The sequence below is a fragment of the Salmo salar genome, chromosome 10, assembly GCF_965601325.2.
Source record: "Salmo salar chromosome 10, fSalSal1, whole genome shotgun sequence".
Taxonomy (NCBI): Eukaryota; Metazoa; Chordata; class Actinopteri; order Salmoniformes; family Salmonidae; genus Salmo; species Salmo salar.
The window spans coordinates 42,578,787-42,605,607 of record NC_138300.1 but is presented as its reverse complement, the minus strand read 5'-3'; the positions used below and the strand labels follow the sequence as shown (position 1 = coordinate 42,605,607).

Sequence of the window (26,821 nt, the reverse complement as noted above, 5' to 3'; positions counted from 1 at the left end):
CAAATCAACTGGGAGAAGAAGAAAAATCTCACTGCAAAATACAGATTTTTATTGATTGAAATACCAGTCAATGGAAATACATTTAACCATCATGCTTACTAGTCTATAGGTTCATTTGTATAATTTTGTGGAGTTAAATTGGCGTGTGTATTTACGTTAGTTGTCATGCATCTTACTTATCCAACAACTATTAGACGCACAGCATAGGCCTACAGAGCTGGTTGCTGCTGGAGTCAAATACTGGTTTTTATAAGCCCGGTCATTGGGCAACAATTCTAAATGTAATTGAGTATTAAAACAGTTTTGATGGCCACGATTAAAGAGAACTACCATTTTTATTTGGTAATTGAAGCAGGCCTCCCATTCAGCATTTGAGTGCAGGCAGGCTATCAGCAGGTCACCCACCACCTTACAATGTGAGCTATGCATTTTGAAAACATACTTAATTGTTTGAAACCTGAATGTTTTAGTTCATATTATGAGGCATTTCTTACCTTGCTTCAAAGTAGCCTAGCCAAAATCAGACAATGAAACAAAGGCAATTCTTTAATAACGACGTCATAGGGGAAAACAATTTATCCTACCATTCCTACCGATCTGCGTGCCAGTTATGATTTTACTGTGCATATTTTCGTGGAACAATTTACTTTCAATAATAACGTTTTTGTTTTGTAAAATCTGAATTAAAATGCTAAAAATCTAAAAGTAAATATTAAACTAATGCGAGAGCACCAGCCATTCGGACACATTGATACATCGTGATCCACTGGCGACTAAATAAATAAGCGCATCGAACTCAGAGTGCCTAAGCAATGCAGCAATAGGCCTATTCCTTCTATTGTCAACTAAGTAAAAATAGCCTACATAAATTCAACAAATAAAAAAGTAGAAAATATCCTGATGAAAATGCAGATTCTTTCAATCGCATTCATCTCTCTACTCTGCCTCCCTTTTTAAAATCGGTCTTGACCTGAGCGATGACTAGCGAACCTGCAACATTGTATCAAGTAGCGTATTCCGGGCCCTCAGAGTTTCCTGTGCCAGTGAGCTCAGGACAGACATCTGTTTTTGCACAAGGGAAAGGTGTTGAGGTATTTTATGTTTCCACCGGATATACACTACATTACAAAAGTATGTGGACACCTGCTCATCGAACATCTCATTCCAAAATCATGGGCATTAATATGGAGTTGGTCCCCCCTTCGCTGCTATAACAGCCTCCACTCTTCTGGGAAGGCTTTCCACTAGATGTTGGAACATGGCTGCGGGGACTTGCTTCCATTCAGCCACAAAAGCATTCGTGCGGTCGGGCACTGATGTTGGACGATTATGCCTGGCTCGCAGTCTGTGTTCCAATTCATCCCAAAGGTGTTCGATGGGGTTGAGGTTCTACAACACCGATCTCAACAAACTATACTGCTCAAAAAAATAAAGGGAACACTTAAACAACACATCCTAGATCTGAATGAAAGAAATAATCTTATTAAATACTTTTTTCTTTACATAGTTGAATGTGCTGACAACAAAATCACACAAAAATAATCAATGGAAATCCAATTTATCAAGCCATGGAGGTCTGGATTTGGCGTCACACTCAAAATTAAAGTGGAAAACCACACTACAGGCTGATCCAACTTTGATGTAATGTCCTTAAAACAAATCAAAATGAGGCTCAGTAGTGTGTGTGGCCTCCACGTGCCTGTATGACCTCCCTACAACGCCTGGGCATGCTCCAGATGAGGTGGCGGATGGTCTCCTGAGGGATCTCCTCCCAGACCTGGACTAAAGCATCTGCCAACTCCTGGACAGTCTGTGGTGCAACGTGGCATTGGTGGATGGAGCGAGACATGATGTCCCAGATGTGCTCAATTGGATTCAGGTCTGGGGAACGGGCGGGCCAGTCCATAGCATCAATGCCTTCCTCTTGCAGGAACTGCTGACACACTCCAGCCACATGAGGTCTAGCATTGTCTTGCATTAGGAGGAACCCAGGGCCAACCGCACCAGCATATGGTCTCACAAGGGGTCTGAGGAACTTATCTCGGTACCTAATGGCAGTCAGGCTACCTCTGGTGAGCACATGGAGGGCTGTGTGGCCCCCCAAAGAAATGCCACCCCACACCATGACTGACCCACCGCCAAACCGGTCATGCTGGAGGATGTTGCAGGCAGCGGAACGTTCTCCACCGCATCTCCAGACTCTGTCACGTCTGTCACGTGCTCAGTGTGAACCTGCTTTCATCTGTGAAGAGCACAGGGCGCCAGTGGCGAATTTGACAATCTTGGTGTTCTCTGGCAAATGCCAAACATCCTGCACGGTGTTGGGCTGTAAGCACAACCCCCACCTGTGGACGTCGGGCCCTCATACCACCCTCATGGAGTCTGTTTCTGACCATTTGAGCAGACACATGCACATTTGTGGCCTGCTGGAGGTCATTTTGCAGGGCTCTGGCAGTGCTTCTCCTGCTCCTCCTTGCACAAAGGCGGAGGTAGCGGTCCTGCTGCTGGGTTGTTGCCCTCCTACGGCCTCCTCCACGTCTCCTGATGTACTGGCCTGTCTCCTGGTAGCGCCTCCGTGCTCTGGACACTACGCTGACAGACACAGCAAACCTTCTTGCCACAGCTCGCATTGATGTGCCATCCTGGATGAGCTGCACTACCTGAGCCACTTGTGTGGGTTGTAGACTCCGTCTCATGCTACCACTAGAGTGAAAGCACCGCCAGCATTCAAAAGTGACCAAAACATCAGCCAGGAAGCATAGGAACTGAGAAGTGGTCTGTGGTCCCCATCTGCAGAACCACTCCTTTATTGGGGGTGTCTTGCTAATTGCCTATAATTTCCACCTGTTGTCTATTCCATTTGCACAACAGCATGTGAAATTTATTGTCAATCAGTGTTGCTTCCTAAGTCGACAGTTTGATTTCACAGAAGTGTGATTGACTTGGAGTTACATTGTGTTGTTTAAGTGTTCCCTTTATTTTTTTGAGCAGTGTATTTCTGTATGGACACCGCTTTGTGTATGGAGGAAATCTCATGCTGAAACAGGAAAGGGCCTTCCCCAAAAAGTTGGAAGCACAGGATTGTCTAGAATGTCATTGTATGCTGTAGCATTAAGATTCCCCTTCATTGGAACTAAGGGGCCTAGCGCAAAACATGAAAAACAGCCCCAGACCATTATTCCTCCTCCAAAATGTACAGATGGCACTATGCATTCGGGCAGGTAGCAATCTCCTAGCATCCGCCAAACACAGATTTGTCCTTCGGACTGCCAGATGAGGTGTGATAACATTTCCACTGCTCCCGAGTCCAATAGCGGCGAGCTTTACACCTCTCCAGCAGACGCTTGGCATTGTGCATGGTGATCCTAGGCTTGAAAATGGCTGCTCGGCCATGGAAAACCATTTCATGAAGCTCTCGACGAACAGTTCTTGTGCTGACATTGCTTCCAGATGCAGTTTGGAATACGGTAGTGTGTGTTGCAACTGAAGACAGACGATTTTTACGAGCTATGCACTTTATCACTCAGCGGTTCAGTCTCCTGAGGTGTTGTCGTGCCCTCTTTACGACTGTCTTGGTGTGTTTGGACCATGATAGTTCGTTGGTGATATGTTCACTAAGGAACTTGAAACTCTCGACCTGCTCCACTATAGCCCCGTCAGTGGGGGCCTGTTCGGCCCACCTTTTCCTGTCGTCCACGATCCGCTCCTTTATATTGCTCACATTGAGAGAGAGAGAGAGAGAGAGAGAGAGAGAGAGAGAGAGAGAGAGGTTGTTGTCCTGGCACCACACTGCCAGGTCTCTGACCTCCTCCCTATAGGCTGTCTCATCGTTGTCGGTAATCAGGTTTAACACTATTGTGTCGTCAGCAAACTTAATGATGCTATTCATTGACTACAGCTCAGCTTTCAACACCATAGTGGCCTCAAAGCTCATCACTAAGCTAAGGACCCTGGGACTAAACACCTCCCTCTGCAACTGGATCCTGGACTTCCTGACGGGCCACCACAATGTGGTAAGGGTAGGTAACAACACATCCGCCACACTGATCCTCAACATGGGGGCCCCTCAGGGGTGCGTGCTCAGTCCCCTCCCGTACTCCCTGTTCACTCATAACTGCACGGCCAGGCACGACTCCAACACCATCATTAAGTTTGCCGATGACAACAGTGGTAGGCCTGATCACCGACAACGATGAGACAGAGACCTGATCGTGTGGTGCAAGGACAACAACCTCTCCCTCAACATAATCAAGACAATCAAGGAGATGACTGTGGACTACAGGAAAAGGAGGACCAAGCTTGCACCTATAAAAATGATCAAAGACTCCAGCCACCCTAGTCATAGACTGTTCTCTCTGCTACCGCACGGCAAGCGGTACCGGAGCGCCAACTCTATGTCCAAGAGGCTTCTAAACAGCTTCTACCCCCAAGCCATAAGACTCCTGAACATCTAATCAAATGGCTACCCAGACTATTTGCATTGCCCCCCCTCCTTCTACACTGCTGTACTCTCTTTAATTATCTATGCATAGTCACTTTAAACTCTACCTACATGTACATATTACCTCGACACCGGTGCCCCCGCACATTGACTCTGTACCGGTACCCCCTGTAAATAGCCCCGCTATTGATATTTTACTGCTGTTCGTTAATTATATCTTTCATATTTTTTTTTGGGGGGGGGGGGCATTTTCTTAAAACTGCATTGTTGGTTAAGGGCTTGTAAGTAAGCATTTCGCTGTAAGGTCTAAACCTGTTGTATTCGGCGCATGTGACAAATAACATTTGATTTGAGTTGTGTTTGGCCACGCAGTCATAGGTGAACAGGAGGGGACTAAGCATGCACCCCTGAGGGGCCCCAGTGTTGAGGATCAGCGTGGCAGACATGTTGTTGCCTATCCTTACAACCTGGGGGTGGCCCGTCAGGAAGTCCAGGATCCAGTTGCAGAGGGAGGTGTTCAGTCCCAGGGTCCTTAGCTTAGTGATGAGCTTCGAGGGCACTATGGTGTTAAACGCTGAGCTGTAGTCAATGAACAGCATTCTCATAGGTGTTCCTTTTGTCCAGGTGGGAAAGGGCAGTGTGGAGTGCAATAGAGATTGCATGATCTGTGGATCTGTTAGGGCGCTATGCAAATTGGAGTGGGTCTAGGGTTTCTGGGATGATGCTGTTGATGGGAGCCATGACCAGCCTTTCAAAACACTTCATGGCTACCGACGTGAGTGCTACGGGGCGGTAATCATTTAGGTAGGTTCCCTTCGCTTCCTTGGGCACAGGGACTATGGTGGTCTGCTTGAAACATGTAGATATTACTGACTCAGTCAGGGAGAGGTTGAAAATGTCAGTGAAGACACTTGCCAGTTGGTCCACATCCTGGTAATCCGTCTGGCCCCGCGGCTTTGTGAATGTTGACCTGTTTAAAGGTCTTGGTCATGTCGGCTACCGAGAGCATTATCACACAGTCGTCCAGAACAGCTGGAGCTCTCATACATGCTTTGCTTGCCTCGAAGAGAGCATAAAAATAATTTTGCTCGTCTGGTAGGCTCCTCTTCATGGTTTGGTTTTTGCTCTGACATGCACTGTCAACTGTGGAACCTTATATAGACAGGTGTGTGCCTTTCCAAATCATGTCCAATGAATTGAATTTACCACAGGTGGACTCCAATCAATTTCCAGAAACATTTCAAGGATGATCAATGGAAACAGGATGCACCGGAGCTCAACTTCGAGTCTCATAGCAAAGGGTCTGAATACTTATGTAAATAAGTTATGTTTTTTACTTTTAATACATTTGAAAATTCTAAAAAAAAAAACTGCTTTCGCTTTGTCATTATGGGGTATTGTGTGTAGATTGCTGAGGATTTTTATTTATTTAATCAATTTTAGAATAAGGCTGTAATGTAACAAATGTGGAGAAAGTCAAGGGGTCTGAATACTTTTGAAAGGCACTGTATGTAAATGGAGAATTTATCAAAATAAACAATCAAAGAACAAAACAAAATCACACAATGAATGTGCAAGAATTGGCAGGAGACAGCTGAGTGCATTCTGGAGAGAGACTTGTAATTATACACAAGACACATTATCTATCTATCTATTAAGATTCATTACTACAATCTAAATGGGATTACTGTCATTCATGTTCTGCTAAGATTCATTACTACAATCTAAATGGGATTACTGTCATTCATGTTCTGCTAAAATGCATTACTACAATCTAAATCTGATTACTGTCATTCATGTTCTGCTAAAATGCATTACTACAATCTAAATGGGATTACTGTCATTCATGTTCTGCTAAAATGCATTACTACAATCTAAATGGGATTACTGTCATTCATGTTCTGCTAAAATGCATTACTACAATCTAAATGGGATTACTGTCATTCATGTTCTGCTAAAATGCATTACTACAATCCAAATGGGATTACTGTCATTCATGTTCTGCTAAAATGCATTACTAAAATCCAAATGGGATTACTGTCATTCATGTTCTGCTAAGATTCATTACTACAATCTAAATGGGATTACTGTCATTCATGTTCTGCTAAAATGCATTACTACAATCTAAATGGGATTACTGTCATTCATGTTCTGCTAAAATGCATTACTACAATCTAAATGGGATTACTGTCATTCATGTTCTGCTAAGATTCATTACTACAATCTAAATGGGATTACTGTCATTGTGAGCACGGTGGGTGGATGCTCTAATGGGTTATGCACCCAATGCATATGGGTCCAGTACATCTCTCAGAGAGTAACCCAATGCATATGGGTCCAGTACATCGCTCAGAGTGTAACCCAATGCATATGGGTCCAGTACATCTCTCAGAGAGTAACCCAATGCATATGGGTCCAGTACATCGCTCAGAGAGTAACCCAATGCATATGGGTCCAGTACATCGCTCAGAGAGTAACCCAATGCATATGGGTCCAGTACATCGCTCAGAGAGTAACCCAATGCATATGGGTCCAGTACATCGCTCAGAGAGTAACCCAATGCATATGGGTCCAGTACATCGCTCAGAGAGTAACCCAATGCATATGGGTCCGGTAAATTTCTCAAAAACAGACAGTAAATTAAAATCTTCCTGGTCATGTTGTCTGGCATCACATTTTCCTAACGGAAACCCTGGTGTGTGTGTGTGTTCAGTACCTTTCCACCGATGAGGGGCAGGATGTGCATCTTGCCGGTGTGAGCGTATTTGACGGAAGAGACGATGAGACAGGTGCCACTCAGGGTGACGTGTCGTCGTGACCACCGGTTGACAGGCAGGGCCAGCTTACCCTTCCTCACATTAAACACACCCGTCAGCTGCACCCGGTCTGCTCCACCCACACACTGCGGCTTACCTGGAGGGAGGGGGGTTGGAGAAAACAAACAATAACATAAAATCTCAGATGCTCCTGCTGAGAGAAAGATGTTTAAGAAGAATCTTCCAAGTAAGATAGACAGGGATGGGGGAGAGAGAGGGTCTCTCTCTCTCTGTGTGTGTGTGTCTCTCTGTGAGTGTGTGTGTGTGTATGTGTGTGTGTGCCTCGTTGTGTCCCAGGGAAGTCTTAACCTTGGCCACCACATGCACAGGTAGCAAATAAGCCTTGTCTGAGCCAGAACTGCAGCAGATGGAGCTCCTGTAGTACTGACTGGGTCAGTGCTTGGTGGAGTGCATATTTAGCAGCACTAAGGTGTGTGTAGAAAAACTATTTTTAGCGCTTTAAGAATGGGTGTGCTCTCATGTAGGCTGTCACCCACTCACACATACCAGGGGTCATGTTGAGTTCCGCAATCAGCATTTTCATAATGCAGACCAAAAAAACTGTTTTAAACCATTTCACCTGCGTTTTATATTCAATAGAGATCAGGGGCGTGCAACCATAGTTTTCCTTCACAGAGAATACATTATTGCAACACATTTGGCAGAAAATAGCTTCATTTTCATCAGATGACCACAGAAGTGCAACGCTATTTGGATCGAAGCCACACAAGTAAATGAGCTTACAATGAAAAAGGTCAGAATAAACATTATTTCTAAATGTTTATCATGGAAAGAACGTAGACAGCTACATTTCCTGTTACACTTGAAGTTAATCTTGCATTTTACCATAGAGAAGTAGGCTCCACCGAGAAAAGTACCAGAGAAAGTAGTTACACATCAGTCAGAGTGCTGTCTGCCAATAGAATGCCCTGTTCGTCAATTCTCATCCGAGTGGAGAAGTGCAACAGAAGCACAAAATGATTCTGATGTCGAGCAGAAATTACAATAAGCATTTTGGATCTGCGTTTACAAAACGCGGCAAGATATTTCTGCGTTGTCTTTATTTTTGGTGGGGGGGGCTCTGAATTCTGTGTTAATGGTACCCCTGCGCACGCACGGGAGCCAGTTTTAGAGAGAGGCTAAGGGGAAGAGGGAGAGCAAGGGATAGAGAGAGGGAGAGAGGGAGAAAGAAAATAAGAATGAAAGCAGCTAACTGAACCAGATCTGTCTGCTTCTCAGTTTCTTCTTATAGAACCCTTTGTGTGTGTGTTTGTGCATGATCATATTTTCCTGAGATTGACGGTTTTCGTCCTCTGATACCCTCTACGCCTCACACGTGCTCTCAGGTGTTCCAGTGCTTTGCTTGGGGATAGAGAGAGGGAGGGAGGGATGGAGGGGGAAAAGAAAGACATTCTAGACAAAGTCCTATAGACTGCTGTGCTATTCATCAATGTTCATTACATACCAGTAACACCAAAACACACACAAACGACCAAAAGGATGCCCAGCCCTGGCCAGAGGCTGCATTTTGGTATCCTGTAGCCCTCTATCTCTTTAAGAGAGAAGGGTGAAGATGGACACCCCCAGAGGACAGACTAAAGATGAGAAGATAGAGCCATCTACAGCACAGTCAGGTCTGTCCACTCTACAACAGCCCTGTGGAATGTATGGAATGTGTGAAGTTATCTACACAGGGACTCCAGTCCACTTCAACATAGTGAAGATTATGGTTATAGACCATACAGATAGAGCAGCCAGGCCAGAAGTGTTTATATGATGGTTGGCAGGGTAATGAAGGGGGGACTGGAGGTATAAACAGAGCAGAGTGAGAGAAAGAGCGCGCAAGAGTGAGACCAGAGGGTAAAAAAAAATGATTCCCCCAGCCCAGAGAGGAGAGGATTACGTTATTCCAAACAATGCCCTCTCAGAGAGAATGTGGCGTGTCCTCATTAGCATCCCCGCCCTCCCCCTGCTCCTTTTCTGTCCGCTCCCACGGCTCTAGGGACAAGTCCCGCACCCCTCCATGGGGCTGTTTCTGGTCTCAGGCAGAGCTATCTGGTCTACCCAGAGTCCCTACAGCCTATCTGGCTTGCATCATAAATGGCCACCTATTCCCTAGTGCACTACTTTTTACCTAATAGGGAATAAGGTACCTTTTGGGATGTACCCTTGATCTGGCTGCTCTCCCCCTACTTCAGAGACCACTGGTTCCAGACCACCGGTTCCATCAACATGGCCACAGCACGAAAATAATGTTCAGAGTAAGTAAATGATGGTACAACAAAGGATGGGCAGCCTTACACAAAAAGAGCTACTGATGGAGGGTTTGGGGCTCATACATGCTTGAGGAATCCTCCACCCACACACCCCTCTCCCTAATGAATGTGCTCATCCTCTGATCAGGCAACTGGTTACAGGCCTACATACAATGATGTGCTATAATTTTATTTTTACTACAAATTCTTTTACTACAATTTCTTATTTACAATGACGGCCTACACCGGCCAAACCCGGACGATGCTGGGACAATTGTGCGCCGCCCTATGGGACTCCCAATCGAATCAGGGTATCTGTAGTGACGCCTCAAGCACTGAGATGCAGTGCCTTAGACCGCTGCGCCACTCGGTAGCCTCTGATCAGGCCACTAGTGACAATCCTAGATACAATGATGTGCTCATCCTCTGATCAGGCCACTAGCGACAAGCCTACACACAATGATGTGCTCATCCTCTGATCAGGCCACTAGTGACAGGCCTAGATACAATGATGTGCTCATCCTCTGATCAGGCCACTAGTGACAAGCCTACATACAATGATGTGCTCATCCTCTGATCAGGCCACTAGTGACAAGCCTACATACAATGATGTGCTCATCCTCTGATCAGGCCACTAGTGACAAGCCTACATACAATGATGTGCTCATCCTCTGATCAGGCCACTAGTGACAAGCCTAGATACAATGATGTGCTCATCCTCTGATCAGGCCACTAGTGACAAGCCTAGATACAATGATGTGCTCATCCTCTGATCAGGCCACTAGTGACAGGCCTAGATACAATGATGTGCTCATCCTCTGATCAGGCCACTAGTGACAGGCCTAGATACAATGATGTGCTCATCCTCTGATCAGGCCACTAGTGACAAGCCTAGATACAATGATGTGCTCATCCTCTGATCAGGCCACTAGTGACAAGCCTACATACAATGATGTGCTCATCCTCTGATCAGGCCACTAGTGACAAGCCTAGATACAATGATGTGCTCATCCTCTGATCAGGCCACTAGTGACAAGCCTACATACAATGATGTGCTCATCCTCTGATCAGGCCACTAGTGACAATCCTACATACAATGATGTGCTCATCCTCTGATCAGGCCACTAGTGACAGGCCTACATACAACAGCATTTTGTGCACCAATTTAACACACAATGGTATAGGCTAATTTTAGACAACCGTACATCCTCCTGTAATGTAATGTAAACTTAAACCACTCTAGTTGGAGTAGTGTAAACATAGTCTGTGCTAATGCGCACACACACACACTGTATGTATACATGTACGCCCTTTCCTTCCGCCCATTCCTATCCTCAGAGCAACATCCTGTCCCCCATGACCACTTCCTGTCTGAGACAGAGTCGGACGGAGTAGACATTCTTAGCACTTCTGTCGTCCTCGCCCTTCCCTTATGTCCAAGAACCTTCTAAAGGCATCCCAAACATCCTAACTCTTATCCAATGTCCTGTCTGTGTTTGACCTTAGGCATCCAGAAGACAGCCCACCCTTTCAGTCACACATGCCTCAAATAACTGTCCCCAACAAGCAGTCTCCAAGGACTGTCCATGGATTCCCATTCTCAACAATACATACACATAAACTTCTAGTGTCCACAACATGAACATTAAACTCCATAACTAACTTTCTTTTCACACTCAAATCATTAACACTTTCTTTCTATGATTATACAGACAGAAGTACAAGAACGTTTTGGGTGTGTGAGGTTGTCAAGTTAAACCACAGCCAGGGGAGTAGGTGTTTGTAGCAACGCGGGTGGATTTACATGCGCTAGCGGTGCTTTTAATTGTACTGGATTGCACAAAAACAGTCCGTGCAAAGCCAGAAATGAAATTCAATTCCATTTCAACTTACTGTGCCGGTAGGCAGGATGGTCATTATGACGAAGGGAATTTGAGACAAAATATCTAAAAGAATCGTATTATTAAACATACTTTCCAAACGTGGGTCTGTTGTAGACCTACCTCCTCCCTCCTTACCTCAAAATAAAAGTTATGCATGTGTGCCATATGTGGACAAAAGAGGAATAACTTGTGTGGGACTTTAGTTTTGACATGAGGTAAACAGACCCACTTTTGGAAAGTCTGTTTAATAATACAATCCTTCAGATATTTTGTCTCAAATTCCCTGTCATAACGACCATCCGTCCTGGCCACCGGAACAGTAAGTTGAAATGGAGTTGTATTTCATTTCTGGTTTCCCACAGACTGTTTTTGTGCAATCCAATACTATTAAAACAACGCTAGCACATGTAAATCCACCCACGTTGCTAAGGGGAGTAAAGATCCACAACCACAAGGGGGATACAGGGCTGTCTGAGAGGGGCAGAGAAGCCCAGCTTCAGGTAGGGCTGGCACAATTACCATATAACTGTGTAACCGACGGTTATGGTGGAAGACCATCATAAAAATAAAATAACCGTCATAACTGTTTTTTGTACGATTTTAGTTTTTGGGAACAAACGCCTGGACTGAAGACGGGACGGTCAGCCAATTGCACTGGTAAACTCATGGGCACACTCGCCTGGTATTGTGATTAAATAATTTATATGGTAATGTGGAATGTTCATTTAAATGATGCTAACTGATTTGGCTCATGCAAAGAAATGTATTTTTGTAATGTCAGTTGAGTTGAATCAACAAATCACAGCACATATTGATGGGTACACTTCTTGCTTTTACTTCCTGCTTTTTTTCTTGCAATGACCGCCAGTCCACCCATTACGCCATCATTGACTGGAATTGGGACACCCGTACTATTCATTCTATTTTTATGACAGCACATGCAGTCAGGAGTAGAGGAGAATTAAAAGTGTTGAGCGGGTTTTACGGTGACTGCAGTCATTTGGCTGGCCATTCACCCTCATCCAAAATTGCATGGCGGTCACAGCCCTAGCTGCTGGGCTGGGTAGTGGAGCTAGAGCCGTTACCTTGGGGTGGAACAGAGACAGAGCAGCCAGTGACCTCTGGGTAATGCAGTTCTCAGCTGAAAGGGAGCCAGGCGGGTAGGCAGCCGACTATACCGTCTGCTGTCGCAGGTAGATCAACACTGAGGAGGTGAAATTTGAGTTCTGTACAGCTCACTGTTCTCTCCTTGTCAGCAAAGCACACAGTGTGTGTGTGTGTGTGTGTGTGTGTCCAACATGCCTTTTCCAGGGGGCACTCAGAATGTGCTGACTCAGACTCCTCTGACTGCCAAGGATGAACAGCCCTAGGCAACACAACTCTTACCTTACACACAATGCAAAACCTGAGTACCCAAGTCTCCTTCAATTATTTCCACAAGTAGTCTAAAATAGATCAACTCTTTGAATCTGTCTTGAACAGCCTTGACACTCCCAGACAGATGCCAAAACCCACCCTGAAAGGAGAAAGCGTTGCCAGTTTCACACCCCAATACAATTACATAAACTAGGGCTGGGAATAGCCAGGGACCTAACGATATGATATCATCACGATACTTAGGTGCCGGAATGATATGATTGTGATTCGATATGTATTGCGATTCGATACTGGGATTTTATTGCGATTTGATATTCCAAACATATTGCTCACTATATGCCTGCTGCAGAGAGACAAGAGAAAGCACGAGAAACTAGTTTTGGGAAGTCAGGGAAATAAAAGTGCTGAAAACATGTTGGCTCACTATTTAAAAAGAAGATGAAGAACGAGCTATAGGATAAAAAATACCAGAGTTTTGACGCAGGTACAGCTGACTAGCGCTAGCTAACGCTACCAACTGCAGAAAAAAATAGCCTTCTTACTTGGAGCCAAAAATAATGTTGCGATCTGTAACTATTGATAACTAACATACATTTCATAACAAACAGGCATCTTCCAACGTTGCTATAGGCTAGTGTGTACAAACTTACAACAGGCCGTTAACAACAACAATGTAAAGCAGGGGATCCCAAAGTTGAGGCCCGTGACCCCATTTTAATATACATTTTCTCCGAGACCCACACAATGTAAAAAGCGGGATGTAATCAACAGCCAATGTTGACTTTTTTAATTGGGGATGTGACAGTCTAATACAAATCAGTCTGACAATACTTTTGACAGTATTTCAATATGAAGGAAGTGTGGTTTGAAGTGACTGAAATGCATCAGAAAGGTACTGGGAATGTTGTATGATCTTCTGTGTAGAAAAGAACATCATCATTGATGATCTCCCCCAGTCTGATTTAGTGCCTGGTCTAATGAGTTCTGTGCAGCTTGTGGACATTGTAGAGGGAAACAGACACATATGTGTTCCTGAGAGTCTTATCTTTCAGTGATGGGGTCATAATATTGTTTAGCCTAAATGGTTCAAAAGATAGAGCGACATTTTTTGAAAGAAAACAGAATCCGCTCTGTTTATTACAACCGCATCAAGCTGCTACCGGAGGTTACTGAAGTAACCCCTATGAACCCAGTGCAATTTTTGCTCTCATGACCCCATCCTAGTTTGGGAAACTCTGATGTAGAAGGAAATGCGTGTACAAACGCTCTCAGATGTCAACTGGTTGTAACTGTAACATGAATGATTAAAAGAGTCCTTTACAGGGCTAATCTGCAGTTGAAAAAGTGATCACCCCTTGTTTTGGTAAAAAGCTGAGGGATGGGCTTGGAGAAATCTAACCGCTCTTACATTCATAGACAGAGCTATAGTATGTATCCAAAATGATTGTTTAAACCATGCTTTGAGGCTATACAGTGGTTGTTTACATTTACAAACATTGGTGTAAACCAAGCTTATATATTTTGGGTTGTGGTTTAGTGACAGTTGTACTAAGCGTATGAGAAATGTATAAGTTATATTCTTAAACAATCAATGGGAATATATGACTAATGTATAAGTCTAAAAACTGCAGATTGCCCCTTTAACTGAATGGATACTTTCTGAATTTAATGAATGGGTACTTGGCATGCAAAGAGAGAAAGAAATAGAGAGGTGGTGGCATGAGAGAGAGCGAGAGAAAGAGAGAGGGGGTGGCATGAAAGAGAGCGAGACAAGGGGCGGGGGGGGGGGGACATAGAGAAAGATGGAGAGCTTCAGTCCAGAAATCTCTCTGAAACAGTATGTTCCTGATTACAAGACTTCCCTTCTCTCCTTAATCATGCTAGTGCTTCTCCTTTTTCCTCTCACGCCACAGTCTTGCTCAATGCAGGCCCCTGCACCCCACACCAGCTACTCTCACACAGAGACACAGGTACAAATGCTCTCTAGACTATCCCTGCGCTTGGGAGACCTGGAGCCATGTATCCCTTCACATAACAGATCATCTCCTTTACTAGTGTTATTCTAGGCCAGGAATGGGCAACTCCACCCCCTTTTGTAGGCCTATGGATCAATTTCCACACACAAAAAAAGTCTTAACTCTCAACTAGATTAGTAGAATACCCATTGTGCAATTTGGAAATTCCGTTGTGAATCAGCAGTTCTCGTTATGTCAGTCACTGATAGTCACTCAATTAGCCCATGTCAGCAAAACATTTTTAGATTGGCAAATTATTCTAGCGGAAAGCTATCTAAACTTGTAGTAATCATGGTTGAATTACCAACTTGGGGGTGGGGGCATTGATTTTGTTAGTCACACTCATACCATATTAAAAACTGCTAATTTTTCATGGCAAAATTACTACAATTTCAGGAAATTAGTTGGCCTATAAAATTCTCTCTGCACCATGGCAAAATGTGTAGAATTGCAGGAAATTATAGGGTAGGCAGCATATATGTAACCACATGCAACATATAGATTTGCATTAGTAAACGCATCAAAAGTCCCAAGACAAAGTTACACCTAATTTTCTATTTACTACATAAAACCGATCAGAATTCTGAAGGATGCCGAAGTCATGTCGGAAAATGTTTTTCCAGGGGATGATGTAATATGGAGGACCCGGTAAACCAGCCTATTCCCTATAAATGTAAACTCCAAAAGAAATAACTTCAAATGTATAACTTCAAATTAAACCAAATCATTTGCACTCATGATTTCTGTTTTCAATTACATTTTCTGCTAACTTATAAGCAAATACTTTATCAATGTATTGTTACAAATAAACTTGCAAGGTTGCTAGCCATACCAGCCTGCTGACGTTAGCCATACCAGCCTGCTAACGTTAGCCATACCAGCCTGCTAACGTTAGCCATACCAGCCTGCTAACGTTAGCCATACCAGCCTGCTAACGTTAGCCATACCAGCCTGCTAACGTTAGCCATACCAGCCTGCTAACGTTAGCCATACCAGCCTGCTAACGTTAGCCATACCAGCCTGCTAACGTTAGCCATACCAGCCTGCTAACGTTAGCCATACCAGCCTGCTAACGTTAGCCATACCAGCCTGCTAACGTTAGCCATACCAGCCTGCTAACGTTAGCCATACCAGCCTGCTAATGTTGTTTGCACTACATGAGTCAGCCAGTTGCTATCAACACCTAGCTTACAGCTACATTAAAGTAAACCAACGTTTTGGAAATGCATAATGCCATCAAACCAGTTATCAAAGAATGTTAGCTATATGCAGTTATCTTAGTCAGCAAGCTAGCCAGCTAGCTTAAGTTAGCTATTTAACCAACTAGCTATTAGCCTAGCCAGCCACCACAGTTATGGTCGGCAAACTAGAGCCCAACTACAACACAACTAACACAACCAAAACATAACCACAGATTAAAAACAAAAGAGAGCAGGTTTACAGATTGATCGTAAGAGTGCTGGCTGAGTTAGCTATGGGGGGGGGGGGGGGGGGGGTTCGCTGGGCCAAGGGAGAGTCAAGGAAATCCAAAATATACTGAAAACAAATATAAAACGCAATGTGTAGTGTTGGTCCCATGTTTCATGAGCTGAAATAAAAGATGACAGATATGTTCCATACACACAAAAAGATTCTCTGAAATGTTGTGCACAAATTCATTTACATCCCTATTAGTGATAATTTCTCCATTGCCAAGATAATCCATCCACCTGACATGATCATTACACAGATGCACCTTGTGCTTGGGACAATAAAAGGCCACTCTAAAATATGCAGTTTGGTCACACAACACAATGCCACAGATGTCTCAATTTTGAGGGAGCACACAATTGACATGCTGACTGCAGGAATGTCCCCAAGAGCTGTTGCCAGAGAATGTAATGTTAATTTCTCTACCATAAGCCAAGTGGGAGACAGGCCCACCCATGGCTGCGCCCCTGCCCAGTCATATGAAATTCATAGGTTAGGGCCAAATTTATTTATTTAAATTGACCGATTTCCTTATATGAACTTTAACTCCGTAAAATCGTTGAAATTGTTCAATTTTGCGTTTATATTTTTGTTCAGTATAGATATATTCCAGATGTCTCTCAGCTAGCACTCTGACAAGGTGGAAAAATTACAAAACTCCTGCAGCCTACTTCACAGAGAACATGACGAAAAGTTTACAAAACATAGGTACTACAAAATTAGAACAAGCAGGTATGCTTTTATCTTTTGTTTTGAGCCCACCGCATGAAGGCACCAGTCTGCCGTGCTAACGGATTCCCACTAGATAACACAGCCACAAAGTCTGAAGAGAATCCTGCATGGCCGCACGTGCCCCATTTGCTTCTTGTTTACATCACACTTCATGTGATTGGTGAGCTACAATCCACCACCGCCAACATTTGGTCTGGAATGTAATTACATGCTAGCTTGGCTAGTGGCTAACGATAACTAGATTGAGCTAGCTACCGCGCCAGCATACTTAAAAAAATTTAAAAATAATAACAAATATCAACAAACAAAAGAGGAATAGTCACATGCAAACAAACTATTTACATTGACAGGAATCCTAAACAAACAAATCATATTCATTAATAATACAAGTTTTAATTGCCTTTTTGTTTTTCATTTTAGTTAAAGTGGTGCCATATTGTTTAAACTAATTTATAAAGTGAAAAAAGTTAGGTTTTGAATTAGACCATTTGCATTTGTGAATGTGAAATTTACCTAGTATTATTGGCAGTTGAATTAAATATACTACATCTTTATCTATGTCAGAACTTCTAAAATAAATCATTATATCAAAACCATTAAATACTACAACCGGTCCTATTTTTTTGTAATAAAATTCTGTATGTCAATCCAAAACATTCTACTCTAAATACAGGCAAAAAACAAATGCAAAATGGTCTCCTCCTCCATTCCACAGAAATCACAGTTATATTCAATATTCAGCTTGAATCTTTCAAAAACATGTTTCACAGGATAAATTCTATGTAACATTTTAAATGAAACTTCCTTTACTTTGTTACTGATACAATATATGTTAGCAATTTTCCATGCTTTCCCCCATTGTATATCACCATAGATATTTGACCAAAATAATCTTGCTGAGGGAATTGTAGTATCACAAAACATATTCCTAATCTGTTTATTACTACATTTATCTTTGATGTTAATATTGCCAATGAATATATTTTCATGTAAATCTATGTTACTTACATCAACCACAGAGGAATTTAAAAGAGATACAACCCTCCTTGGAATCGCATCACAAACAATTGCACATTCTTTCGGGGTTATTGGAATTTTAAACTTATCAAGAAATTCCCCATATGAGAGTAGATATCTATCCTTATTCAGTAACTGACCAACCAAAATAATTTTATTCTCAAACCATTTATGAAAAAAATAGACTTATTTTTTAATCGTATATCTTTGTTGTTCCATAAAAAGTTTCTGTGAGGGGAAAAATTGTGTTTATACACTAACATCCAAGCTAAAATTGCCTTCTTATGGAATTTGGCCAACTTTACTGGGATTTTATCAATATCAAAATAACATCGAAGCAAAAATTCTAAACCACCAACAGAGTGAAATAAATACTTAGGGAAGACATTCCAAATACTGTTCTGGTTCTTAACATACTGCAGAATCCCATTTCTTTTAAAAAGTATTATTTAGATTATTGAAATCTAAAACCTCAAGACCTCCTTGTCCTTGGGTATTAGTGAGAATATATTTTCTTAGATAGTGAGGCTTGTTCCTCCAAATAAAATTATAAAGAATCTTATCTAAGTCCTTTACAATTTTAGGGGGGTAATTCAAGTGATAACGAGACATAAACCGATCTGGATAACCCTTCAGCTTTGGATAATAAAACCCGAACCTAAAACAAAATATCTCTCATCAACCAGAGGTTCAATTTCTTCTTTGTTTTCTCAATAATGGGGTTAAAGTTCAATTCACTCCTTTGTTTTTCATCCTTGCATATAACAATTCCAAGATAAGTTACCTTATCTTTAATTGGGATACCATATACTTCCTGTAAAACACAATCCTTGAGTGGAAATAAGACTGACTTACTGATATTAATTGTCAAACCCGAAACTAAGGAAAAGTCTTCAATACAGGAAACTGCTTTAGAAACCTCATTCCTGTCTCTTAAAAATATGGTGCTATCAGCCAGTTGACATAGTTTAAATTCCTGGCCAAGTGCTGAAACACCTTGAAAATTCCCTTTCTTGATATGAAGAGCCATAATTTGAGTAACCAATAAAAAAATGTTTTTGACTAATTGGGCAGCCCTGCGTAATGCCACGGCCAATATCAAATCTTTGGGATGTCCCGTGAGCTAATTTTACAGAGCTAGTACAACCACTATATAAAGTTTGGACTGTTTTCAAAAAAAAGTCACCAAACCCAAAACTGCGTATTGCTTTGAACATAAACTTATGTTCTACAGTGTCAAAAGCTTTAGAAAAATCAACAAACATAATAAAACTATCATCAAGGATGAGGTCATTATAGTCAATCATATCTAAGATCAACCTGATGTTATTACTAATGTGTCGACCATGCATAAAATCAGATTGGTCTTCAACAATTACATGATGCAAGCCTTGCATCAACCTCTTAGCAAATACAAGGGTAATCATTTCCCATCATTATTCAACAGGCTAATAGGTCTCCAGTTGTCTATATAAAGAGTATCCTTATTAGGTTTGGGAATCAAAGTAATTACACCTTGCTTTAAGGAAGCCGGTAACTCCCCTTTTTCTATTGATTCTTGAAACATAGCAAGAATGAAAGGAATCAATTTATCATTGAATGCTTTATAAAACTTGCTTATTAAACCATCATTTCCAGGGGACCTATTGTCCTTAAGACTTTTAATACAGTATTTTATCTCAATTTCAGATACCTCATCATCACAAAAATCCCTGAAATCATTATCTATCTTCTTAGCAATGTTTGCTACATTGTCTAAGAAAAGATCCATATTGGAAGTTGGCTGGGCTGATGTATACAGATTCTGATAAAACTGGGCAACATGCTGAGAGATTTCTTTTAGATTTTCATTGGGAGTATTATTAATAATTAATTTACATATGGAAGTCTTTTCGCCTGCCCTTTTTTCCCCCCGTGCCAGAATACGAACTCAGTAGTAGATCCGTCATATGATGTTGAGAAATAGTGCATTGTGGGTAGTTTAGAAGATATCCAGAAATAAGTTAAAGCTCCAATATGTAACTTCTTGGGCGACTTGACAAAATTCACATAGCTCTCTATCCACCGGATGTGTACCAAGCTCACTAAAAGTGGCAGTAATAAAGCCTCTCTTGAAAAAGCCGAATCTTGACCCAGAAATTATAAAAAACTAATTGGCCTATATCGAATCTTCCATTCCTCTCAAAAATTTTTGAAAAAGCTGTTGCTCAGCAACTCACTGCCTTCCTGAAGACAAACAATGTATACGAAACGCTTCAGTCTGGTTTTAGACCCCATCATAGCACTGAGACTGCACTTGTGAAGGTGGTAAATGACCTTTTAATGACGTCAGACCGAGGCTCTGCATCTGTTCTCGTGCTCCTAGATCTTAGTGCCGCTTTTGATACCATCGATCACCACATTCTTTTGGAGAGATTGGAAACCCAAATTGGTCTACATGGACAAGTTCTGGCCTGGTTTAGATCTTATCTGTCGGAAAGATATCAGTTTGTCTCTGTGAATGGTTTGTCCTCTGACAAATCAATTGTAAATTTCGGTGTTCCTCAAGGTTCCGTTTTATGACCACTATTGTTTTCACTATATATTTTACCTCTTGGGGATGTCATTCGAAAACATAATGTTAAATTTCACTGCTATGCGGACGACACACAGCTGTACATTTCAATGAAACATGGTGAAGCCCCAAAATTGCCCTCGCTAGAAGCCCGTGTTTCAGATATAAAGAAGTGGATGGCTGCAAACTTTCTACTTTTAAACTCGGACAAAACAGAGATGCTTGTTCTAGGTCCCAAGAAACAAAGAGATCTTCTGTTGAATCTGACAATTAATCTGGATGGTTGTACAGTCGTCTCAAATAAAACTGTGAAGGACCTCGGCGTTACTCTGGACCCTGATCTCTCTTTTGAAGAACATATCAAGACTGTTTCAAGGACAGCTTTTTTCCATCTACGTAACATTGCAAAAATCAGAAACTTTCTGTCCAAAAATTACGCTGAAAAATTAATCCATGCTTTTGTTACTTCTAGGCTGGACTACGGCAATGCTCTACTTTCCGGCTACCCGGATAAAGCACTAAACAAACTTCAGTTAGTGCTAAATACGGCTGCTAGAATCCTGACTAGAACCAAAAAATGTGATCATATTACTCCAGTGCTAGCCTCCCTACACTGGCTTCCTGTTAAGGCAAGGGCTGATTTCAAAGTTTTACTGCTCACCTACAAAGCATTACATGGGCTTGCTCCTACCTATCTTTCCGATTTGGTCCTGCCGTACATACCTACACGTACGCTACGGTCACACGACGCAGGCCTCCTAATTGTCCCTAGAATTTCTAAGCAAACGGCTGGAGGTAGGGCTTTCTCCTATAGAGCTCCATTTTTATGGAATGGTCTGCCTACCAATGTGAGAGACGCAGACTCAGTCTCAACCTTTAAGTCTTTACTGAAGACTTATCTCTTCAGTAGGTCCTATGATTAAGTATTGTCTGGCCCAGGAGTGTGAAGGTGAACGGAAAGGCTGGAGCAACGAACCGCCCTTGCTCTCTCTGCCTTGCCGGTTCCCCTCTTTCCACTGGGATTCTCTGCCCCCAACCCTATTACAGGGGCTGAGTCACTGGCTTACTGGTGTTCTTCCATGCCATCCATGGGAGGGGTGCGTCACTTGAGTGGGTTGAGTCACTGACGTGGTCTTCCTGTCTGGGTTGGCGCCCCCCCTTGGGTTGTGCCATGGCGGAGATCGTTGTGGGCTATACTCGGCCTTGTCTTAGGACGGTAAGTTGGTGGTTGGAGACATCCCTCTAGTGGTGTGGGGGCTGTGCTTTGGCAAAGTGGGTGGGGTTATATCCTGCCTGTTTGGCACTGTCCGGGGGTATCATCGGATGGGGCCACAGTGTCTTCTGATGCCTCCTGTCTCAGCCTCCAGTATTTATGCTGCAGTAGTTTATGTGTCGGGGGGCTAGCGTCAGTCTGTTACATCTGGAGTATTTCTCTTGTCTTATCCGGTGTCCTGTGTGAATTTAAATATGCTCTCTCTAATTCTCTCTTTCTGTCTTTCTCTCGGAGGACCTGAGCCCTAGGACCATGCCTCAGGACTACCTGGCATGATGACTCCTTGCTGTCCCCAGTCCACCTGGCCGTGCAGCTGCTCCAGTTTCAACTGTTCTGCCTGAGGCTATGGAACCCTGACCTGTTCACCGGACGTGCTTGTTGCACCCTCGACAACTACTATGATTATTATTATCTGACCATGCTGGTCATTTATGAACATTTTAACATCTTGACCATGTTCTGTTATAATATCCACCCTGCACAGCCAGAAGAGGACTGGCCACCCCTCATAGCCTGGTTCCTCTCTAGGTTTCTTCCTAGGTTTTTGGCCTTTCTAGGGAGTTGTTCCTAGCCACCGTGCTTCTTTCACATGCATTGCTTGCTGTTTGGGGTTTTAGGCTGGGTTTCTGTACAGCACTTTGAGATATCAGCTGATGTACGAAGGGCTATATAAATAAATTTGATTTGATTTTGAGTTATAGATCTGTCACTCTTTGAAATCAAGTCTAAGAAGTGGTAGATCTGTTATATGTGCACTATTTCTATGCTTCCTATTTTTAAGTTTTGTTTTTGCATATTTTACTTTCAGGTTTGTACACAAGCTTCAAACAGCTGAAAATACTACAGTTTTGGTTATGGAAAATATATTTCACAGCGGTTTAGATGGTAGAATGATTCTTTACACTATACTTGCTTGTTTTGTCACAAACTGAAATTAGGCAAACTATTCAAATTTTTTCAACCAGGAAATAGTGGAGTTATTTCAGCATAGTGAATCTTTAATAAATATGTAATAATACAAAAACATAACTATGTTTGTACTCATGATCTGGTTACCTAAGAGTTACTTAAGCAATAAGGCCCGACGGGGTGTGGTATATGGCCAACATATCACAGCTCAGGGCTGTTCTTATGCACGATGTAACGCAATATACTACAAACCCCTGAGGTGCCTGGTTACCAACGTAATTAGCGAAGTAAAAATAAATGTTTCGTCATACCCATGGTATACGGTTTTATATATCACGGCTTCCAGCCAATCAGCATTCAGGGATTGAACCACCCAGTTTATAATAAGCCTTTGACCACACTGTTACATTGGTGAGTAAAAGCTTCCTAACCTTTAACTCTAAAACTTCAACAGCCCCCCAACAAAATGTTGCTTAAGGACCCCAAAAAGCTAGAGCCAGCTCTGGCTGCATGTGTGTGTATGAATGTGGGTACGCAGACCCCGCGAGCCACTGAGGCCCCCCATGATGAGTTCTGATTTTTTTGTGGCCCCCACCCCGATCAAAGTTGCCCATCTCTGTTCTAGGCAATATCAAACATAAGCTGTTTGGTTGTTAGGGATTTGTTTTTTCATCTGAATGCCTGTGGTTAGATCTGAGATGATAAGGTCAAAAACAAATCTACTTATTGTTAACCTCAAAACATACTGATCCCTGCTGCCCATATGCTCCACCCTCCCTCCAACAACATCCAAAACAATAACACTTTTCCAAAGTGGTTCCTAACAATCATTGTGATCTTGGGGCATCATGGAAAATGAGCACACCTGTTACCTCCAGATGTGTCTGCCTATTCATCATTCCCCGTTGGGGGTGGAGCGTGTAGGCGGTTCGGAGGCACAAGGCAGGCTATTGTCTCCGGCCGCTGGAACAATTGATTCATCTTTTTGTTTTGACAATCCGACTGACCAAACATAATGCCATTGTAGTGGATGGACACACAGTGCTTTAGTAGGACTAGGAATGGGTTGACAGCATGATAATGGGCAGAGCACTAGCCAAACACAATCAAACTGACAGATAGCCAGGGCAGGGATAGCAGTGCAGGGGCCAAGGGAGAACCACCAAGCTAAGCTAACCTAGAGAATCTGACTAGAAGCTGCTTACCCTGGCTGTGTCCTTATTTAGCACTGAAACAGTCACCTGACCCACCCAATCCTCAATCACCTTCAACACAGAAATACTGGTACACTTTATTTGAAGGGTGCCTACTTAATAACCTTCATAAGGACTTCATAACAAAATCCACACATAAAATATTTATAACTAGTACATAACCATTCATTAATACCCATGATAATAAATGAGAATCACATTTTCTAAGGTCACACTCACCTGCGTAGAAGCGTATGAGACAGCCTATTTCTGGGTCCATACCCTCCTCCTGTACCCGCCACGGGTCTCCATAGCCCAGATTGGAGAGGTACTCATTCTGCATCTGCAGAGGCTTCTCATCATCCTCCAGCCTCCTCATAGCTCCACCGTGCAGCTGGGCGAAGAGGGCCGGTGCTGGAGAGACTTTCTCTGGGCCCAGGACCCCTCTCTGCTCCCCTGAAACGACCAGGTCACGTTCAACAGCTGCTCTGTCAGTCAGAGGTCGGGCCAGTGAGTTACTGCCACTACTGCCGCAGCTTGACGGGGGATTGATCAGTCTGGGTTCTCCTCCAGTGCTACCTGTTTTCCCGCCTTCATCAGCAGCGTTTTTGTCTTCTAGTTGGTTTGACTTTGATAGCCTGTTGTCAGGAGCTTTGCAGGTATCAGTTGTTGGGACGTGCATGGATTTCCCCTCCAGGGTCTGTTGCTGAGTGACAGTGGGGATGCTGGCAGTGTGTGTCGGGGAAGGGTCAAGCTCAACCTCGTCTGAGGAACTCCCAAATGGGTCCAATTCCTCCGTGGCGGAGTCAAAGTTCGGGCTGAGCACTGAGGAGTTTGTCCCTAGGACAGCAGCATCACTGAGGGAGTCCCGGTGTTGGCTGGGCCGCGGACCACCGGGGCTCAAATCATCAAAGGTGCTACTCTCCATGTCTGAGCCTGAGTACAGTCCACAACTGTCGGCCCCACTCAGGCCCATGTCTGCACCCTCACTGTCATTTAGATAAACCTCAGACGAAGAGGTGCTTGGTATCTTGTAGTCAGAAAGTAATATATTTGTTTCCAGGTAATATTGAGCATGGTTGGTATTGCTATGAAGCCGCTTGATTGGAGAGACTGGTTGGTTCTCTTCTGACCCTGAGTAGGAGATCACAGAACCTGGGTAGGAGGTCTTCACGTTGTTACTTTTATTCACACCAAGTTGGTAGTCAATATGCCCATGGCTACCATTGCAGTTACCGTTCAGGTCAACATAACCACTTGTTTTGCGAGTCATTCTTAGTATCCCTCCACATTTACCTACAAGCTGCCCCAGACGAGCCGCTATCTCCCCAGCGGTGGTGTCCACGGTGCATAGTACTGCCCGGGGGTAGGAGGGCGTGAGTCGGTCATGGACGTGGATACAACCCTGCTGGAGGTCAGCTCGGACCCACGCCTTGTCGTTGGGCTGGAGCTGTTTCGCCTGCTTCTGGCGAAGCAAGGTCTTTCTATCCAGGCTCAGTGTGTTGTTGACAGACGAGGCGGACAGTGTGGATCTCACTCCCCCAACGGAGGAGACTGCGGTAGGGCTTGAGGTTGTCGAAGCTGCGGCCGAGAGGTTCCTCTTGTGCCGCCGTCTCCTGGTCAACAACGAGTTCACGCTGGTGCTGCTGACCGATACGAGGCTGTAGATGTTGGGTGTTTTACCGGTGGTCATGTTGAGATTGGCAGCACTACTGGTGGCGTTAGCAGCCTGGTTTTGGTAAATCCCGTTCCGTATCGCTATGTGAAGTAGGGAGGTGGTAGCAAGTCCCAAGAGTTTTGTCTCCCCGCCATCATCTTCCCCCGTCGCAGTTATTTTTCCAGCGGGGAAGAGTGCACCACCACTGGCCTTTAAAAACTTGCTGCCACTTCTTATTTGTCCAATTTCCGAGTCTAATATTCCGACTGATGTTGACAGGGCATCCACCTCCAATCGGTTCCTCTCCCCAGCCACTATACGCACACTTTCCATCTTCCGCAAGTGAATGCGCTAACGTTAGCAAGCAAGCTAACAGTAGCAACGACCACTACGAACTCCAAATAAATAAAGCTAGTTAGCTAACGTTAGTTCCAGCAGGTACCCATGCAGTTTATTCGTTACATTCATTATTCCACTTGCGTTTTCCAGCTAGCCATGGAGAAATCAAGAGAGCTAGCCAGGCCGTGCAATTTGTTTTCTTTTGCTGTCTGCTGGTGAAATCGCCGGTCAATGCCGCTCGGTTGCTATCGATACCACCATTATAGAGGATGTTTTGCTGCGGAATGAAACCAGCCAGTCAAGCTCATTAGATATGTGAAGCATTTGATGAAGCTGGCGGAATTTGTAGATATGTTTACACCCACGAAAGCTTTATATTTATGAGATGACGTGAGGATCCATACATGGACTTCTGGGAAATGTCGTTTTCTGTATTTAACGTTTCCCTTTAGCAGCGACATTAGCACATCGTTTCTAAACCCCGAGTCACAACATCAGAACACTTCAGGAAACGCTTGTGAAGGAGACCAAGCAGACCAGGCCGGGGTTAGAAAATTCAATGAGAGAAGTGAAACATTATTCCTTAGTTGTTACTTTTCTTGAAATCGAAAGGCACAACATTACATTCGAGACAATGTTTTAAGTAGTTTAACATGTTATTACTCCAAACTCATGAAAGTGACAAACTGACACGTTTTCATTTTCGTCCAAAATAACTATATAGGAGGGCCATTAACTTTGACGGTTTGCACATGCGTAGTTCGGCACGATAGGCCGGTTAGACCCGATGATGTGTTTCTAGGCATTAGTTTTGCTTGTCAAAGTTGCCATGGGATAACTGGGCCCAAAATCTGTCTTCTTCAGCAGATAGCCCTCAGTTTTTGTATGGA

The 26,821-nt window shown here is 43.4% G+C and overlaps 1 protein-coding gene across 3 annotated transcripts in view; it reads right to left on the bottom strand.

Annotated features, from left to right (window-relative positions):
- Positions 1-26,417, bottom strand: part of LOC106560398 (PH domain leucine-rich repeat-containing protein phosphatase 1) — a 54,072-nt gene extending 27,655 nt beyond the window's left edge. Inside the window, exons 1-2 of one of the 3 annotated variants that reach the window (XM_014123277.3) lie at positions 24,176-26,417; positions 7,158-7,354 (exon numbers count right to left, since the gene is read on the bottom strand). In XM_014123277.3, the coding sequence (XP_013978752.3) occupies positions 7,158-7,354; positions 24,176-25,925 (1,947 nt within the window). In that variant the 5' untranslated portion in view covers positions 25,926-26,417. The remainder of the gene's footprint in view (positions 1-7,157; positions 7,355-24,175) is intronic. The other 2 variants (XM_014123276.3, XM_014123278.3) reach the window with 2 other exon arrangements.
- Positions 26,418-26,821: the final 404 nt, after the last annotated feature.